This window comes from Dasypus novemcinctus, chromosome 27, assembly GCF_030445035.2.
Source record: "Dasypus novemcinctus isolate mDasNov1 chromosome 27, mDasNov1.1.hap2, whole genome shotgun sequence".
Taxonomy (NCBI): Eukaryota; Metazoa; Chordata; class Mammalia; order Cingulata; family Dasypodidae; genus Dasypus; species Dasypus novemcinctus.
In genome coordinates this window covers 901,876-921,745 of record NC_080699.1, presented here as the reverse complement: position 1 = coordinate 921,745, position 19,870 = coordinate 901,876, and the positions used below count along the sequence as shown (strand labels likewise).

The 19,870-nt window shown below is 45.4% G+C and overlaps 1 protein-coding gene across 5 annotated transcripts in view; it reads right to left on the bottom strand.

Moving 5' to 3' along the window:
- Nucleotides 1-19,870, bottom strand: part of HEPHL1 (hephaestin like 1) — an 83,507-nt gene that overhangs the window by 52,363 nt on the left and 11,274 nt on the right. For all 5 annotated transcript variants that reach the window (XR_011647607.1, XM_071212304.1, XM_058289359.1 and 2 more), the window contains exon 2: nucleotides 14,335-14,579. Coding sequence is in view for 1 of the 5 variants with exons in the window: in XM_058289359.1 (XP_058145342.1) it covers nucleotides 14,335-14,579 (245 nt within the window). In the remaining 4 variants the exon portion in view is untranslated. The remainder of the gene's footprint in view (nucleotides 1-14,334; nucleotides 14,580-19,870) is intronic.

Below are 19,870 nucleotides of genomic sequence, written 5' to 3'. Positions count from 1 at the left end.
GAACTTGGAATATCCTCCCTTTTATTTAGGTCTTCTTTGAAAATGATGATGATGGACAAATCCCATCCCCAAACAAGGAGTGTCTACAGCTGCAAGCAAAACAATTCCTTCCATCTGCCCCATAATGTCTAAGTCCCCCCTCAGGCTGAAGCAGTCAGAGGACATCACCCCAAATCCCTCAAGTCTGAGGAATGAACAGACGTAAGGGGGACAGCAATCACAGACCAAAGTAGATACATTGATATTGCAGTTGTTAGCTGTGTTAATGGAAGAATTTGTGATATTGCTATAGAGACAGTGGCTGCCAGGGGTTCAGAAGGGGGCGGGGGGGTGAATGGGTGGAACACAGGGCATTCTTAGGGCAGTGAAATTGCTCTGTATGACACTCAATGAGGGGCACGTGGCATTATATATTTGTCAAAGCCTATAAAACGTACAGCACAACACAATGTGAACTGTGGACTTCGGTCAGTAGCATGCTTCCACATTGGTGCGTCACTTGTAACGAATGCACCTCACGAGCGTAAGATGTGAATAACAGGGGTTACTATGTGTATGGCGGGGGGTTATGCTGGAATTCCCTGTACTACTGGTGTAATTTTTCTGTATATCTAAAACTTCTCTAACGATAAAGTTTATTATTACAAAAAATAGTTTGAAAATCACTTGGGAAGAAGGCAGGAAACCAAACTGCAGATTTAAATGATCAGAAGCTTCATAATGGAGATGCGAGCTGAGGGGCCTGGAAGGACAGGGAGAGCTGGACTGGCGGCGAGAAGAGGGCTGGAGGGTGAGGGGCAGAACGGCGACGGAAGTGGGCGAGGCCCAAGTTCATTCACTGTTGAGTCACTCAGCAAACCCTGGAACACCCCCTTGCTAGCAAATGCGCTAGGCATTAGCAATCAAGTTTAAATAAGACAACAAGAGCCAAAATAGCTGTGTTGTCCTGATTGTTGTCCTTTCTCGCTCTGCCTGGACCAGCATGCAAGTACATCGGGGGACTTTAATCTGTAGTGGGGTTCTGTAATCTGTAAACCAGCCATTTTCGCCCTTCATTTGCCCTTCTTCCTTGTTCTGCCTCGACCAGCATGCAAGTATACCTGGGACCCATAATCTGTTATTTTCTTTCTCTTCTCCCATTTTCTTAATAAAATACAGGCCTAACTAAAACTTAAAAAAATAATTTTTAAGAAAGAGCCAATATAGCTAAGACAATCCAAAGAAAAGCTGTAACTAAAAAAATACCTTTTTCACTACAAAATCTATCACAAAAACTTAATCTGATTTTTTGAGAAGTATAAAGGAAGAAAACTACATCCAAGCTCCTACTATACTTTGTGGGTACTTTGTGTAAGTCTCATTTATTCTTCAAAGCAATCCCATAAAGTAGATATTAATATCTACATTTTATCTCTTTCATACTGGGAATGTAGGTATATGAGCTATTTTTATATATGTATTTATTAATGAACTTTCTTTTAGATACTAACTTTTGGTCATTTTTATTCTAAAAGGAAAAGAAATCATTTTATAAAGTAAACTTATATGCCACATACTATTCAGAATATAAAATCAGAAAGCAAAACCTACAGAGAAGAAGCAGGAGATAAATCTAATAAGATAGATCCCTCCAGTATTAAGTGTAGTGCTGAATTTCCTGGACTTCAAATGAAAAGGAAAAATATCTTATGGCATATTGTTTCTTTGCCCAATTAAAGGAAACATACCAGTTCTTAAAGTGAGAGTATCAGTTTTTCTGGCACTAAATTCTTTTTTATTTTCCTTTTTTTGGAACTAAATTCTAAGGGGATATTTTCAAGAAAATAATTATATGCAAATTATTGGGTAATTAATGAATTATGGGTTCAATGTTTTCAAGAATGGTTTCCAAAAGATGCAGACATATCCTTTATTTGTAAATTCTTATATTGTCTTTCAAAATAAGGTGATGGTACACTGACTAGTATTTTGATAAGACCATTTTTACTTGAAGTTAAACTAATGTTATTTACTGCTTTCTAACTTGATAAATTCATCTAACATGATAGGGGACTAAAATATAAAAGAAAAAAAAATCCAGAGGGCTACTTTCCATCTATTAAATATAAAAGACATTTTTTTAAAATTCCTTGCATTACCCTGACCCCTCAGAAGCCTTTGATATTATTGTTAGCTCCCTCTCACCTCCACATTTCTCTTCCGTTGGCTCCTGTGACATCACATTGTTATTTCTGGTAACTTTTTTCAGTCTGCTTGCCAGTTTGTTCTCCTCTATCTACATTTCAGGGTCAAGATTCCTCAAGGCATAGTACTTGCTTCTTTCCTTCCATGCCCAACAGTCTCTCCTGGAGTGATCCTGGCAATTCCCAAGGTGCCACCTACATCTGCACACCAGTGATCCCAACCGTCCCATGGTGCCACCTACATCTGCACACCAGTGATCCCAACCGTCCCAAGGTGTCACCTGCATCTGCACACCAGTGATCCCAACCGTCCCATGGTGCCACCTACATCTGCACACCAGTGATCCCAACCGTCCCATGATGTCACCTGCATCTGCACACCAGTGATCCCAACCGTCCCATGGTGCCACCTACATCTGCACACCAGTGATCCCAACCGTCCCATGGTGTCACCTGCATCTGCACACCAGTGATCCCAACCGTCCCAAGGTGTCACCTGCATCTGCACACCAGTGACTCCCAATTTTATATTTCCAGCCTAGACCTCATCTTTATGTTTTCACTGATATTCAACTATTTGACATTTCCCCTTGCCTCAAAGAGACCTCAAATTCAACCTTTCCCAAGGAGCAACAGCTCTCCTCTTCTAAACCTGGGCTTCACCTACCTTCTCTCAGTGAAAGGTACCACATATTCAATGCCACATGCCAGAAACAAAGGAAGCTTTCTGCCACTGTCCTTTTCCCTCACTCCCCATTTCCAAAGTACCACAAGGGCCTATCCTTGCATCTTCTCAGATTCATCCATTACGTCCATCTCGACAGTAGTCTAAATTATCTCTCACCTGGACTTCTGCAGTAACATACTAACTGGGTTCACTGTATCTCTTGCCTCTCTATCCCATTCTCTAACCTATAGCAAGAGTGATCCTTTCAAATCTTAAATCGTATTGCATTGCTTTTTGCTGGAAATCATCCCATGGCTTCCCACCACCCTTGGGATGAAAGCCAAATGTGCTTAACATGGATTCCAAGGCCCAGCATGTTCTCACTCAAGCAACCATAAACTCCTTGCACTAGGCTGGGTTTCCAACAGGCCAGCAGCTAAGCACACAGGTTCTGGAGTTAGACTGCCAGGAATCAAATCCTATCACCACCACGTATTATTTATGTGACTTGGGCAATTTCCTTTTCTTCTGTGGGTGTTAGCTTCTCATCAACAGGATGATTAATATAGAGTTGCTGAAGATTACATGGTCTATCTATGAAGAAGTTATCACAGTGCCTGGCATATAGTAAGCTGCTCTGAATCATAGTTGTGGCCAGATCAAAATCACGAGAAAGTGAAGGATGAAAGAGACACCTCCATGGAAAGATTTGCAAGTGCCATCTGCTGGTTAGCCATGAAACTTCAAGGAGGAAAAATGATTTTTGGAGTCTCTCATCCCAGACCCCTTGGATGGGATCTGCTTCCATTAGTGAGACCCTGGCCCTACTTGGATAACTTAAACTGGGCAATTTTAAAGACTCAGAATAAGTTTCACCAAAAATCAAAGACTGACCTGTGCAACAAACCACTAGACAAAAGAGAGAAATTGACCATCAGAGAATATTCACCAACATTTTCAAATGCCTAGACATCAGTAAAAAATTACAAGCCATACTAGGAAATAGGAAGATATGGCACAGCCAAAAGAACAAACCAAATATCCCAAAGAGACACAGGATTTAAGACAATTAATAAGTGATCATCACACAAAGTTCCTAAATCAATTCAAGGAGTTGAAGGAAAATATGGCTAAAGAGATGAAGGAATTTAAGAAGACATTGTTGAGCATAAAGAACAATTTGAAAGCCTGCAATGAAAAGTAACAGAACTCATGGCTTGAAAGACACAATGGATGAGATTAAAAATACATTAGAGGTATATAACAGCAGATTTGAATTGGTAGAGGACAAAATTAGTGAATTGGAGGATTGAACATCTGAAATTGAAAAGAGAACAGAAAGAGAAAAGAATGGAAAATATGGAACAGGGTCTCAGGGAACTGAATGACAATGCAAAGATGTAAACGTATACATTACTGGTGTTCCAGAAGAATGGAAAAGGGGCAGAAAGAATATTTGAGGAAATAATGACCGACTAAGAAAGACATGACTATCAACATCCAAGACACCTTCTATTCAGAATGACAAACACCAGAGATAAAGGATTCTGAAAGCAAAAAGAGAAGAGCAATGCGTCACATACAAGGAAACCTTGATGAGATTTAAGTGCTGATCTCTCAACAGGAACCAAGAAGGAGAGAAGAAAGTGGTTTGATGTGTTTAAAGTACTGAAAGAGAAAAACTGCCAGTCAAGAATCCTTTATCCAGCAAAACTGTCCTTCAAAAACGAGGGTGAGTTTAAATTCTTCACAGACAAACAAAAACTAGAGAGTATGTTACCAAAGAACAAGTTACAAGAGATGCTAAAGGGTATGCTACAAACTAAAAGGAAAAGACAAGGGCAAGAGACTTGGAGAAGAATGCAGGAATGAAGATTATTAGTAAGGGTAACTAAAAAGTTAAAAAGGCAGACAAGAGTAAGATATGACAGTGGAAAGTTAAAGGATAAAATGGACAAAGCAAGCAATGCCTCTACAGTAATGCTGAATGTTAATGGACTGAATTCCCCAATCAAAAGACACAGATTGATAGAATGGATAAAAACAACAGGAGCTATCTATGTGCTGTCTACAAAAGACTCACCTCAGATGCAAGGACACAATCAGGTTTAAAGTGGAAGGTTGGAAAAAGACATTCCATGCAAATATTAACTAAAAAAAGATCTGGAGTAGTGATAGAACATTGGACAAAACATATTTTAAATGCAAAGTGTTATATGAGACAAAGACAGTCATTACATATTAATAGAAGGGGCAATTCACCAAGAAGAAATAACTGTATTAAATATTTATGCACCTAGCCTGAGTGCCCCAAAATACATGAGATACACACTGGCAAAAATGAAGGGAGAAATAGACAGCTCTACAATAATAAGCTGGTGACTTCAACATGCCACTCTCAGTATTGGAGAGAATATCTGGACAGAAGATAAGGAAATAGCTTGAATAATACGATGAATGAACTAGACCTAACAGACACTTGTAGAACATTGCACCCAAAACAGCAAGATATACATTCTTTTCAAGTGCTCATGGACCCCCCCTCCAGGATAGATCATATACTGGTCACAAATCAGGTCTCAATAAACTTAAAAAGACTGAAGTTCTACAAACACTTTCTTTGATTTTAACGAAATAAAGCTGAAAATCAGTAATGGATAGAAAAGGGTGGGAAACGGACTTTGGCCCAGTGGTTAGGGCATCCGTCTACCATATGGGAGGTCTGCGGTTCAAACCCCGGGCCTCCTTGACCCGTGTGGAGCTGGCCATGCGCAGTGCTGATGCGCGCAAGGAGTGCCGTGCCACGCAAGGGTGTCCCCCGCGTGGGGGAGCCCCACGCGCAAGGAGTACACCCATGAGGAAAGCCGCCCAGCGTGAAAAGAAAGAGCAGCCTGCCCAGGAATGGCGCCACCCACACTTCCCGTGCCGCTGACGACAACAGAAGCAGACAAAGAAACAAGACGCAGCAAATAGACACCAAGAACAGACAACCAGGGGAGGGGGGGAAATTAAATAAATAAATAAATCTTTAAAAAAAAAAAAAAAAAAATCCCTGATTAAAAAAAAAAAAAAAAAAAAAAAAGAAAAGGGAACATTCACAAATATATGGAGATTAAACAGCACACTTTTAAATAATCAGTGGGTCAAAGAAGAAATTGCACGGGAATTCAGCAAATATCTTGAAATGAATGAAAATGAGAATACAACACATCAAAACCTATGGGAGACAGCAAAGGCAGTGCTGAGAGTGAAATTCATAGCCCTCAATGCTATATTAAAACAGAATAAAGAGCTAAAATTGAAGCTCTAACTGCCCACCTGGAGGAAATAGTGAAAGAACATCAAACTAATTCCAAACCAAGCCAAAGGAAAGAAATTGTAAAGATCAGAGCAGAAATAAATGAAATTGAGAAAAACAACAACAAAAAAAAATAGAATCAACAACAACAAAAAAATTAGAATTAACAAAACCAAAAATTGGTTCTTCAAGGACATTAACAAAATCAACAAACCCTTAGCTAGACTGACAAAGAAATATGAGAAGATGCAAATAAATAAAATAAAAAATGAAAATGTGCACATTACTACTGACCCCACAGAAATAAAAGAGATCATAAGAGGATGAGAACAACTGTATGTCAATAAACTAAACAATGTAGAGGAAATGGAAAAATTCCAAGGAATGTATGAACAATTTACACTGACCTTAGAAGAAATAGAAGACCTCAACAAACCAATCACAAATAAAGAGATTGAAAGAGTTATCAAACAGCTCCCCCAAATGAGAAGCCCAGGACCAGAGGTTTCATAGGTGAGTTCTACCATGCAGTCAAAGAAGATTTAATACCAATCTTACTCAAACTCTTCCAAAAAATTGAACAAGAAGGAATGCTACCAAACTCATTCGATGGAGCCAATATCTCCCTAATACCAAAGCCAGGTAAAAATATTATTAAAAAAGAAAACTACACACCCATTTCCCTAATGAATATGGATGGAAAAATCCTCAACAAAATACTTGCTAATCGAATCCAACAACACATTAAAAGAATTATTCATCATGATCAAGTGGGTTTTATACTAGGCATGCGAGGGTGATTTAACACAAGAAAATCAATCAGCATAATACACCACATTAATAAATCGAAGAAAAATCACATGATCATATTGATTGACACAGAAAAGGCATTTGACAAAATACAGCATCTTTTCTTGATAAAAATACTACAAAAGATAGGAATTGAAGGAAACTTTCTCAACATGATAAAGGACATATATGAAGAACCCACAGCTAACATTGTACTCAATGGTGGAAGACTGAAAGCTTTCTCACTGAGATTAGGGACAAGACAAGGATGCCCACTGTCACCACTGTTGCTCAGTATAGTGCGAGGGGTTCTAGCTAGAACAATTAGGCAAGAAAAGGAAATTTAAGGCATTCAAACTTAAAGGAAGAAGTCACACTTTTGTTATTCACAGATGATATGATCCTATACATAGACAGTCCCAAAAAATCTACAGCAAAGTTGCTAGATCAAATAAACAATTTCAGTCGAGTGTCAGGATACAAGATCAATACACAAACATCAGCGGTGTTTCTATATACTAGCAATGCACATCATTAAGATGTCAGTTCTACCTAAATTGATATACATATTCAATGCAATCCCAATAAAAATTCCAACAGCCTTTTTTAAAAACAAATGGAAAACACAATTATCAAATTTATTTGGAAGGGTAAGAGGTCTTGAATAGCCAGAAAAGCTAAGTTGGAGAATTTCACTTCTAGACTTTAAATCATATTACCTTACAGTAGTAAAAACAGCATGGTACCGGCATAAAGATAGACACAAATCAATGGAACTGAATTCATGGCTCAGAAAAAGACCCTCGCATCTATGGTCAAGTGATTTCTGACAAGCCGGTCAAACCCGTCCAGCTGAGAACAGTCTAGTCAACAAACAGTGCTGGGAAAACTGGCTATCCACAGCCAAAAGAAAGAAAGAGGACCTTTATCTCAAACTTTATACAAAAATTAACTCAAAATGGATCAAAGACTAAATATAAAAGCTAGAACCATAAAGCTCCTAGAAGAAAATGTAGGAAAACATCTTTAAGACCTGGTGGTAGGTGGTGGATTCTTAAACCTTACACCAAAAGCATGAGCCATGAAAGAAAACATGGATCGATGGGGCCTCCTCACACTCCGGCAGTTCTATGATTCAAAGGACTTCATCAAGAAGGTGAAAAGCAGGGAGAAAATATTTGGAAACCACATATTTGGTAAGGGTTTGATTTCCATTCTATACAAAGAGATCATAGAACTCAACAATAAAAGAACAAGCAATCCAATTTTAAAAATGGGCAAAAGACTTAGACATTTCTTCAAAGAGGAAACAAAATGGCCAAAAAGCACATGATAAAAATGTTCAAGATCACTAGGTTTTAGGGAAATGCAAATCAAAATGACCACGAGATATCATCTCACACTACAAAGAATGCCCATTATAAAAAAAAAACAAACAAACAGAAAACAATAAGCGCTGGAGAGGATGTGGAGAAACAGGAACACTCCTTCACTGTTGGGGGAATTGTAAAATGGTTCAGCCTCTTTGGAAGACAGTTTGGCAGTTCCTCAGAAAGCTAAATATAGAACTGCCATATGATCCAGCAATTCCCCTACTAGGAATATATCCAGAAGAACTGGAAACTATGACATGAACAGACATTTGCACATCAATGTTCATAGCGGCCTTGTTCACAATTGTCAAAGAATGGAAACAACCCAAGTGTCCATCAACCAATGGATAAACAAAATATGGCATATACATATGATGGAATTCTATGCTGCATTAAGAAGATATGAAATTGGGACATATATGATAATATGGATGAATCTTGAAGACATTATGCTAAATGAAATAAGCCACACACAAAAGGACAAATTATTGCATGCTCTCACTAATATGAACAAAATATGAAGAATAAATGCATGGAGTTAAAACCTAGAGCATAGGTTATTAGGAGATAAGAGGAGTACTGATGCTTAATGTATGTAGAAGTTTTAATTAACTTGACTGTAAATGTGTGGAAATGGATAGATTTGATGGTAACACATTATAGTGAGTAGCAGCTGGTTTATAAAGGAGATTGTATCTGGAAAAGGTAGTCTAGAGATGTAAATGTCAGTTGAAAGAAAGCTAGAAAATAATCTAGGGACTGAATAACACAGTGAACCCAGAGGTGAATGAGAATTGTAGTTAATAGCAAAAATGCAGAAATGTCCTTCTGTGAACTAGAATGGATGTACACTATTGCCGGGCAGTAGGAATGTGAAGAAGCATGGGAAAAATACAATTAATGTAATCTATGGCCTATAGTTAACAGCAATACTGTAATATTCTTGCATCAATGCAAAGATGTACTGTGTTCATAATAGGGAAATATGGAAAAAATATGTACACTATGGACGATAGTTAGTGGTATAGTCTGATGATATTATCTCATAATCTGTAACAAATGTTCCACAATGGTGTGGTATGTTGGTCATAGGTTGTTGCATGAGAATTCTACACATGTGCATGACTGTTTTGTAAATTCACAACTTCTGTAATAAAAATATATTAAATACTACATAAAGTAAATTGTGACAAGTTAAGATGCATATTACAATCCCTAGATGAACTGGTAAGAGAAGAACTAAAAAATTTATCGTTAAAAAATCAACAGAAGAATTAAAACAGTACACTAAAAAATATTTATTTAACATAAAAGATGGTAAAGGATGACCAGAGGAATGAAAAAGACAGAAGACATACAGAAAACAAATAGAAAATATACCTTAGATTCAAAGATGCAAATAGGTTGAAAGTTAAAGAATGCAAACAGTAACCATAAGACAGCTGGACTGGCTATATTAATAATAGACAAATTGGAGCTTAAGATAATAAAATAGTAGAGACAAAGATGGATATTTTATAATGAAAAAGGGGTCAGTATACCAGGAAGTTATAACAATTATGAATATACTCATACTTAATAAAAGAACTCAAAATACAGTAAGCAAAAACTGACAAAATTGAAAGCATAAATAGGCAATTCCACAATAATAGTTGGATATTTCAATACCTCATCATCAATAAATTATAGAACTTTGATAGAAATTAGCACACGTATAGAGTCTTGAAATACTGTCAACCAACTTGGCCTAAATGACACCTATAGAACATTCCACCTGACAGATATAGAATTTACCTCCTTTACAAGAGCACACTGAACATTCTTCAGGATAGACCATATAGTAGGCATAAAATATCTTAATAGATTTAAAGAGATTGATATCATACGAAGCATATTCTCCACAGTCACAATAAATCAAATTAGAACTCATCAACAGAAAGAAATCTGGGAACTACTCTGAATATTTGTACATAAAACAATATAGTTCTAAATAGCCTGTGGATCAAAGTAGAAAGCACAAGGGTAAGTATTAAAATATTTAGAACTGTTTTTTCTTTCTGACCCAGAGAGAAAAAGGACACAAAGTATCAAAATCAGGAATAAAAAAGGGGACATCACAGAAATTTAAAGGGTCACAGGGTAAAAAAAAATGACTTTATGCCAAAATATCAAGACAACTTGGGTGAAACCGACAAATTCCTAGAGTCATGTGTTATCAAGAAGATATTAAAAATTGGAGTAGACCTTTAGCAAGTAAAGAAATTAAAACCCTCCCTCAAGGAAAAATCCAGGTTCAGATGGTTTTTCTTATAAATTCTATCAAATATCAAAAGAAATAATCCCAATCCCTTAAAAAAATCCCTCAGAAGAAAGTAGGTCCTCATTCATCCTATGAGGCAACTATTACCTTGACACCAAAGCCAGGTAAAGACATCACAAGAAAATAAAACTACAGACCAGTATTTCTCATGAATATAGACACAAAAATTCTTAACAAAATATTAGAAAAATTTCAGGGAAGCGGACTTGGCCTAGTGGTTAGGGCGTCTGTCTACCACATGGGAGGTCTGAGGTTCAAACCTCGGGCCTCCTTGACCCGTGTGGAGCTGGCCCATGTGCAGTGCTGATGCGCGCAAGGAGTGCCCTGCCACGCAGGGGTGTCCCTCACGTAGGGGAGCCCCACACGCAAGGAGTGCACCCATAAGGAGAGCCGCCCAGCGCGAAAGAAAGTGCAGCCTGCCCAGGATGGCGCCACACACACGGAGAGCTGACACAACAAGATGACACAACAAAAAGAAACACAGATTCCTGTGCTGCTGACAACAACAGAAGCGGACAAAGAAAAAGACACAGCAAATAGACGCAGAACAGACAACTGGGGGGGGGAGGGGAGAGAAATAAATAAATCTTTTAAAAAAAAGAAGAAAAAAAAAGAAACATAGATTCCCGGTGCCGCTGATAAGGATAGAAGTGGTCACAGAAGAACACACAGCAAATGGACACAGAGAGCAGACAACTGGGGGGAGAAGGGGAAGAGGAGAGTAATAAATTTTTTAAAAATCTTTAAAAATATGTATATATATAAATCAGTGGTATTTCTACAGACTAGCAATAATCAAAAAATGAAATTAAGGGGAAACGGACTTGGCCCAGTGGTTAGGGCGTCCGTCTACCACATGGGAGGTCCGCGGTTCTAACCCCGGGCCTCCTTGACCCGTGTGCAGCTGGCCCATGCGCAGTGCTGATGCACGCAAGGAGTGCCCTGCTATACAGGGGTGTCCCCCGCGTAGGGGAGCCCCATGCGCAAGGAGTGCGCCCGTGAGGAGAGCCGCCCAGCGCGAAAGAAAGTGCAGCCTGCCCAGGAATGGCGCCGCCCACACTTCCCGTGCCGCTGATGACAACAGAAGCGGACAAAGAAACAAGACGCAGCAAATAGACACCAAGAACAGACAACCAGGGGAGGGGGAAATTAAATAAATAAATAAATCTTTAAAAAAAAAATGAAATTAAGAAAACAATCCATTCATGACAGCATCAAAAAATTAAAATATTTTGGAATAAATTAACAAAAGAAATGTAAACCTTGTATATGAAAAACTATAAAACATTGTTGAGGGAAATTAAAGAAGATCTAAATTCCATGTTCATGGATTAAAAGACTCAATTTTGTTAAGATGGGAATTCATCTTTAAAATGCAGATGGCAATTTTCCCTTGATTGATCGATAAAATCAATTAAATCCCTATCAAAATCCAGGTAAGCTTTTTTTGCAGGAATTAACAAATCATCCTAAAATTTATATGGAAATGCAAAGGACTTAGAAGAGTAAAAAAATTGAAAGGGAGAACAAAATTAGAGGGTTTATACTTTATAGTTTCAAAATTTACTGTAAATCCACAATAAGACACTGTGACACTGGTAAAAGGACAAGCATATAGACCAAAGAAACAGAATTGAGAGCCCTGAAATAAATTGTTGATTTTCAACAAAAGAACCAAGAGAATTCAATGGGAGAAAGGTTGGTCTTATTAAAGTTGTTTATTTACCTGCAAAATAATGAATTTACACCCTTACATTACACCACAGACAAAAATAAACTTGAATAAATCATAGACCTAAATGTAAGAGTAAAAATTCAATCTTATAAAAAAAAATAGGAGAAAATCTTTCTGGCTTTGGGTTAGGCACAAAGTTTTTAATATGACATTGAAAGCCCAATCCATAAAAGAAAAATAAATTGGACTTCATAAAAAATTTAAAATTTTGTACACTTCAAAAGATACCAGATACCATAAGGAAAAGGAAAAGGAAAAGACAAGTCACTGACTGGGAGAAAATATTTGCAAATCATATCTCCAATATAGGCTTTTATCAAATTATATAAAGAACTCTTACAACTCAGTAATAGGACATACAGCTCAATTAAAAATGGGCAAAAGATTTGAGTAGATATTTCACAAAGAAAATATACAAATGGCTAATGAGGTTATGAAAAGATGCTCCTCAGGGAAATGCAAACTAAAATGGCACTGAGATAGCACAACACGCCCACTAGGATGGCAAAGTTAAAAAGATTAAGTGGGGGGGGGATGCAGCAAATCAGGAACCCTTCTGCAGCACTGCTGGAAATGTAAATGGTACAGCCACTTTGGAAATAGTTTGGAAAACAGTTTGGCAGTTTCCTAAAGATTGAACAGAAAGTTACTATAAAACTCATCTGTTCAACTGTCTACACAAAGTCATATGTGGATGTTCGTAGCAGTATTTTTCTTAATAGTTAAAAAGCATGAATAATCAATGTCTGTCAACTGGTGAATGGATAAATAAAATTTGTTGTAGTAACCTGGATAGACTTCAAAAACATTATAATAAGTAAAAGAAGCCAAATGGAAAAGAGCAAAGATTGTGATTCCTTTTAGAGGAAATGTCCAGAAAAGGCAAATTTATAGACAGAAATCAGATCGCTGGCTGCCTAGGACTGGTGGTTGGATGGGGATTAACTGCAAAGGGTGGAAGGGAATTTTGGGAATGGTAGAAATATTCCAAAAAAAAGATTGTGGTGATGGTTACACAGCCCTATAAATTTACTGAAAATCTTTGAGTTGCAAAAATTGGTCTTCTTGCCACATTCTTTAAACACATTTATGAAATGCAAAATCTGTAGTTTAAAGCTGAAATTTCATCAATACCAAATATGAGTGTGGCCTGTGATTCGTTCTCTTTCATTCCCAGAACTGAGCCAGTCCCTGGCGCTCAGAGGGCGCGCAGTGGAAGGCCCCTGAGCCACTTAAACCTGTGTTGTAAGCTTGGGCAGTGAGCAGGTGCAGCCAGGGCCCCGAGAGCCCGCCAAGCCTCCGCTCTGAATGTCAAGGGCTGCTCGGGTGAGCCAGGAAGCTGCGCCAAGAGGGCGCCTGGGAGCTGTGCCCACGGAAGGGGAGGTGCCAAAACGCTGCGCAGCGAGGGGCGAGGGGCAGTGGAGCGGGGCCCTGACCACCCTGCAAGGCCGCCCAGCCCCCGGGGCGGTGCACGCCCCAGAGCAGGGCAGGGCAGGTGGCGCGTCCTGCAGGGCACCTGCTAGGACAGGAGCAGGAGTGCAGCAGGGGGTGTGAAAAACCTGTGATGCCTGAGAACTACTTCTACCTCAAAAGATTAAGGAAGTTCCAAGTCTTTTTTTAAATAGGGGGAATTCAGAAACTGCCCTGTGGAAGCTTTGAGGCACGTGTCAGAAGCAGGGGCTGCTTCGTCAGGGCAGCACGGCCTGGAAGCGCCGAGCCGGCTGCCCACTGCCCGGGGTGCTGCCCAGCTAGGGCTGAGGGCTTCGGGGGCACGACACCAAGGGGCAGCCGGCTCTGCACCCGCATGAAGGAGGGAGGGACAATGAGGAGAAGACAAAGGAGCAGGAGCGAGCTGGGGGCACGGAGGGAAGGCGGGCAGGGGCCGGCAGGAGGCCTGCGCTCCCAAACCCCTTTCCAGAAGCGATGGCTGCTTCCTGACGAAACAGACGCGCCCCGTGGGGACGTTTACCTTCGGAGTCTTTGTCGTAGAAAACGCCGTGGGGATGCAGAGAGTACGGCCGGGAAGCAGAGTTCCTCAGGTGCACGACGATCACGTCCCCCACCTCGGCCCGCAGCACGGGGCCCAGGAACCCGAGCCAGGGGGGCTTGGGGATCTCAGTGGAGTGGGTGCCGTCCGTGTAGTGCCTGTAGATGGCCTTCTTGTACACGCCGCCTATCCTGTGGGGCCCCTGCTCCAGGAACAAGGTCGCAAGTCTGAAAGGAAGAGGGAAACGTAAGTGGTGCCCGCAGACCGTGCGGAGGCCCCGGGCCCTCACAGAGCCCGGCACGTGGGGAGGCCCCGGGCCCTCACAGAGCCCGGCACGTGGGGAGGCCCCGGGCCCTCACAGAGCCCGGCACGTGCGGAGGCCCCCTGGGCCCCATTGTACCCCCAGTCCGCGGGCTGGCGCGCCGCCGCCACCTTCAACGTGGACGCCAGGCTTGAGAGTCAGCGACAGGCCAAGGGCCAGGAGGGGCCCAAAGGAGCCACAACCCGAGCGGTGGACAGACGAGCTGCCCACGCTGCCTCCGCCGTGTACACACTCCCTCCACCTTTCATGCTCTTTTAGTATGCGCTGACTGCCTTCTTAGCACTTTGCTAAGAGGAGGGACACAAAAGAGCTTGTGACCCAATCGTGGGAAAAGCACGCACGAGCACGACGCAGTACGTGACGCGGTGCCGAGTGAGCGCTCGTGAACAGAACAGGCGCAGCTTCCAGAAGCAGGCGCGGTCCGAGCGGGAAAGGCCGCTGTGGGTTGACGAGGTCAGGACACACCTCACAGGAACTGCAGGGATGAGGTGGAAGTAGGAGAGGAGCAAGAGGGGAGTGAGCACAGCGGGCAGGAGCGGCCCGTGCAACAGCGAGCAGGACGAGGGCACTGCACGGGGGACGGGGCATCGGCTCGGCAGGCGCGGCGCCTAGGGAGCAGCGAGGACGGACGAGTAAAACGCAGAAGGAGGATTCCCGGCCCCCAGGTCAGGCCTCATCTTGCCAGCCCTGGCCGAGGCTTTCAGCCACAGGGACCTGAAGTCGGTGTCTGAGGACCGTCTCACGCGGCGGAGCTTACGCTTCGGGGACACCAGGGACAGGGACGGAGCCTGCCGGGAGGCCAAGGGGGTGGTGCCGTGGAACAAAACCCTGAGGCCGCGTGACCCGAGACCTCCCGAGCCGCGGCGCAGGGCCCGGGGCTGCCAGCACTGGGGCAGCGCCCAGGGCGGGCCCAGGAGTGCCGGCTCCTGCCTGCGCGCCGTCTCCCACCAGCCGCCGGACGCCCTGCAGGCTGTGTGCGCTCATCCCCTTCGAGTCAGTCAACAAACGCGCGTTACGTGTGGCCCTGTGCTCGGAGCTGGGGACACAGAGGAAAAAACGGCGTCCCTCGCGTAGGGAGAATTACGGGAACACAGCTTATGCGCTGGGGCATCTGATCCAGAGCGGAAGGCGAAGCAGGCTTCCTAGAGGGGGATTTCCTAACTGGGATCTGAAAGAACAAAGAGGGTTTCCCCAGCAGAGCACGTGGACAAGGCCACACAGCACCTGTGCGTCGGCCACGCCTCCCCACGTGGTGCAGGGCTCCAGCCACGGCGTGGGACACAGCAAGCTCTCGGCCCACCGAGCGCCGACGCCAGGTGAGCGGGAGGACGCTGGCCCAGGCCACCTGGTAACACCCCCTCTGCCAGCGCACCCAGACTGCGGGCCAGCTCAGGGCCGGCTCCAGCCAAGCTCTGGAATCCTGGGGCTTGTGAAATTCCCTTCCCAAGGCAACATCTGTCGGAGAGTTGCGCTAAGCTGGAGGAAGTAGAATCACAAGACGGAGCTTGTAGAGCCAGCCACACCTGAAGTTTCACCCTGGCTTTTGAATTATGTAACCCCACCGATTTCCCCGGCGTTTAAGCCCAGCTCCAGCTGTGTTTTCTTTCTTTTTTTTAAAGATTTCTTTTTTATTTATTTCTCTCCCTTTCCCCACCCTCCCCCAGGTGTCTGCTCCCTGTGTCCATTCGCTGTGTGTTCTTCTGTGTCTGCTTGTATTCTTGTCAGTGGCACCACGAATCTGTGTCTCTTTTTGTTGCATCATCTTGCTGCATCAGGTCTCAGTGTGGGCGGCGCAACTCCTGGGCAGGCTGCGCTTTTTTTGTGCGGGACGGCTCTCCTTACGGGGCGCACTCCTTGTGTGGGGGACTCCCCTACATGGGCGACACCCCTGTGTGGCACAGCACTCCTTGCGCATGGCAGCACTGCACATGGGCCAGCTCCACACGGGTCAAGGAGGCCTGAGGTTTGAACCCTGGACCTCCCATGTGGTAGAGAGATGCTCTATCAGTTGAGCCAAATTCACTTCCCTCCAGCTGCGTTTTCAAGACTCGCATCTGAAAATGCCACAACTCGTCCAGTGTCTGAAGAAATGTAGGTGAGGGATGCCTGGCCCAGGACAACCACAAGTGGTCTGAGAGGCTGGCAGGACAGGCAGGGCTTCGGCCGGCTCACGAGAGGGCTTCCGGCCATGCCGGGGAGCGTGGCTGAAGAGCATGCCAGCCCCTGGCCCTTCCCAGCATCCTGGCAGCTGGAATTCAGATGCCATGTTGGGCCATCATGGAAACGCAGATGAGGCGACACCTCGGTGGGAGACCAGGTGGAAGAGCCTGTCTGTCCTGTTGCGCTACCGTCACGCTGGCTGCTTCAGCCAAGTCCACGTCTTAGCTCCTACCCAAGTCCACCTCTTAGCTCCTGCCCCTGCAGCAGGTTCTGCTGGGCCCGGGCGGCCACCGGGGCTCACTCACCACCTACACCTGGTTATCAGGCACCTCGCATCACAGGCCTGCTGTGGCATCGTCCACCGAGCACCCACCTGCTCTGTAAGGGCCCAGTGGTCAACATTTGGCTTTAGGGCAGGCGGTCTCTGCCGCTGGACTCTGCTGGTGCAGCCATAAGATGACATGTGCGCAAACGGTACCTCTGTCTGCCAACTCCAGACCAAGGCCAGGCATGTACGTAGAGAAACACAGACTGTCCAGTGTCCGATTTCAAACCTCTCATCCTTCCTCCATTTTTCCCATTCATTACTAAGCTTGTATCCACTTATATATTTATTTTCACACAATTTATGTAAAAGTGTGCACACATTTTTACCCTTTTTCAAATGCTGTCGTTAGCCATTGTAATACCTGTGCAGTGTTTCATTGAATGAATGTCTTATAATTTCCGTAACTCTTCTCCTACCCTGGGACCTAAAGATGCTGCTTGCGCTTCTTTTTGCTTACATTTCAGTATTTCCTCCTCCTTCTCTCCTACCTGCTTCCATCATCCATATCACTATTCTTTTTCATTGTCCCTTTCCTATTTATTGGACTTTCTCTTTTATTGGCTTCCAGGAATTCATTCATTCCTCTAATTCATTCACAAATACACCCAGCACCCACCAGGCCCTCCACATTCCCTTGTCTGCTCTGCTACAATGCCCTCCAGCCTTCTCTGTTTCTCTTTCCCATTTCTTTCCAAGAGAAATCTGGCTCAGCCTTCCCTGGAAGGGAAGGTCGGTGTCCTGAACAGGGCAACCGGGCTGTCGCCCCTGCGGGGTAACCAAGCAATCGACACGACTCCGCTCGTTCCAGGTGCGACGAGCCGCGGTCGTTCTCAGATGGCTGGACGTTGGGTCTGGAAGGCCTGGAAGAGGGGTCCTCCCTGTGGGGTCCTGAGCTTGAGCTGAAGTTCACAGCACCCGTCCTGTGGGACGTGCCGGTGGGGGGATCTATTAGATAACCCACGGTGTCGCATGGGCGTGCGAGGGGGCCGTGGTTTTCACTGACCGGCGCAGGGGTCCACGGAACACAAGGGGTGAAGAACCCCCGGACACTTGGCTCCGGGTCCTCCAGTGCGGCCTCGCCCCTCCCCCCACCAGCGCGGTGCCGGTTCCCCCCCCCCCCCGCCCCCCACAGGCGCCCTCATCCTTCCCAGGCCCAGCCTGAACCCCCATGGGTGAAAGACCCACCCCGTGGGTGAAAGACCGCTGTTAGCTGGACCCAAGGCAGCTCCCCGTTCGGCCGGGGTGGGCCGTGGCCCCGCTGAGGTGGGCAGGGGTTTCCTGCCCATAAGGGGACGTGTGCCCTCGGGGCCGTGCGCTGTGGGGCGAGGGCACAGCCTGTCCGTGCCCCTTGTGTCGGTCAAGGCCTTCCCTGCCCTGGAAGTCGGCGCCGACCGAGCGCGCGGCCTGAGGACACACCCAGAGGCCTCCACGCGCTCCTGCTTCCCTCGGGCCTGGGCGCGCTGGAAACCCGTCTGCAGACGCCCAGCGCGGACGAGGCCTGCAGCAGGCGACGGGCAAATCGAGGGTGTCTGTATCAGGGGGAGGGCCGGACTGGCGCCCACGCCAGGGAGTCTGGTAGGACCGTGAAATAGAAGGCGCGCTGGGGAGAGCAGGAGGCGCAGCCTTGCGCCGCGGGGGTCAGAGGTCAGTCCAGGGACCACACGCAGCCTTATGTGGCAAGAAACGCCCACAGGAGCGACTCGTGGCGGGATCTGAGCGCTGGCTAAGGTGGCGGACGTGCTCCGAGGCGCCAGCAGGAGCCAGCGAAGACGCTTGAGCAGGAAACGCGGCCAGCGCCAAGCTGGGCAACAAGCCGGCAGGACCCACGCTGCCCTCGCCCATCGCTCCTGCCGGGGGACCCTCCCTCTGCCACTGCTCACAGTGGAGCCCCGTCCCGCCCTCCACCCTGGTGGGGAACGTCCCCCGGCCAAGGCTGTGAACCTTCACGGGTAACTCGGTGGATCTTCTCCAGGTGTCTGTGCAGGACGCACCTGGGCCTCCACCTGCTGACTTGGTGGATCTTCTCCAGGTGTCTGCGCAGGATGTACCTGAGCCTTCTCTGCTGACTAGGTGGATCTTCTCCAGGTGCCTTCCCAGCATCTACCTGGGCCTCCCACACCCCGTAGCCACGTGCGGCCCCTGCTTGCCTGGTCTAGTCCGGGTCTTTCTTTGGCCAACTGGAGAAGCCTCCTCTCTCTCTTTACTCTGACGTCCTCTGTGCCGTTGCCCCCGCTCTTTCTGGACACGTTCCTTTGTTGATGCATCTTCCAGGTCTGATGGCCCTTGCTTAAACTAGTGGACTTTCTAGCTTCACTAAGGTTGGGAAAGGCCCCAGGATCTAAAAGCTAAAGAAGAGACACATCCAGGACCTCGTTTCCTCAAAGGCACTTTCAAACGCTGGCGCACCCATGGCACATCCCCTCGCCTCCCACGCAGCTCCAGCTCCAGGGCGGTGCCGCTCGTCCTGCGGACTTTCTGGGGTGAAGGAACCAGAGATCAGGTGCCCTGGGAATCTTGCTGTGAAGCAGAATGTGGACACACCTGCCGGGCAGGTGAGGAGAGGGCCCTGGCCGCGCCGGGAGGGGGCCCGAGGGCTCGACGCAGGGAGGAGGGGTCTCCTCGGCACGGCCCCGGCTTCCTTCCAGCCCCTCTTCCCTCGTGGCTCCTCGCCCACATCCTCGTGCTCTGCCAGTCGACATCCCACGCTC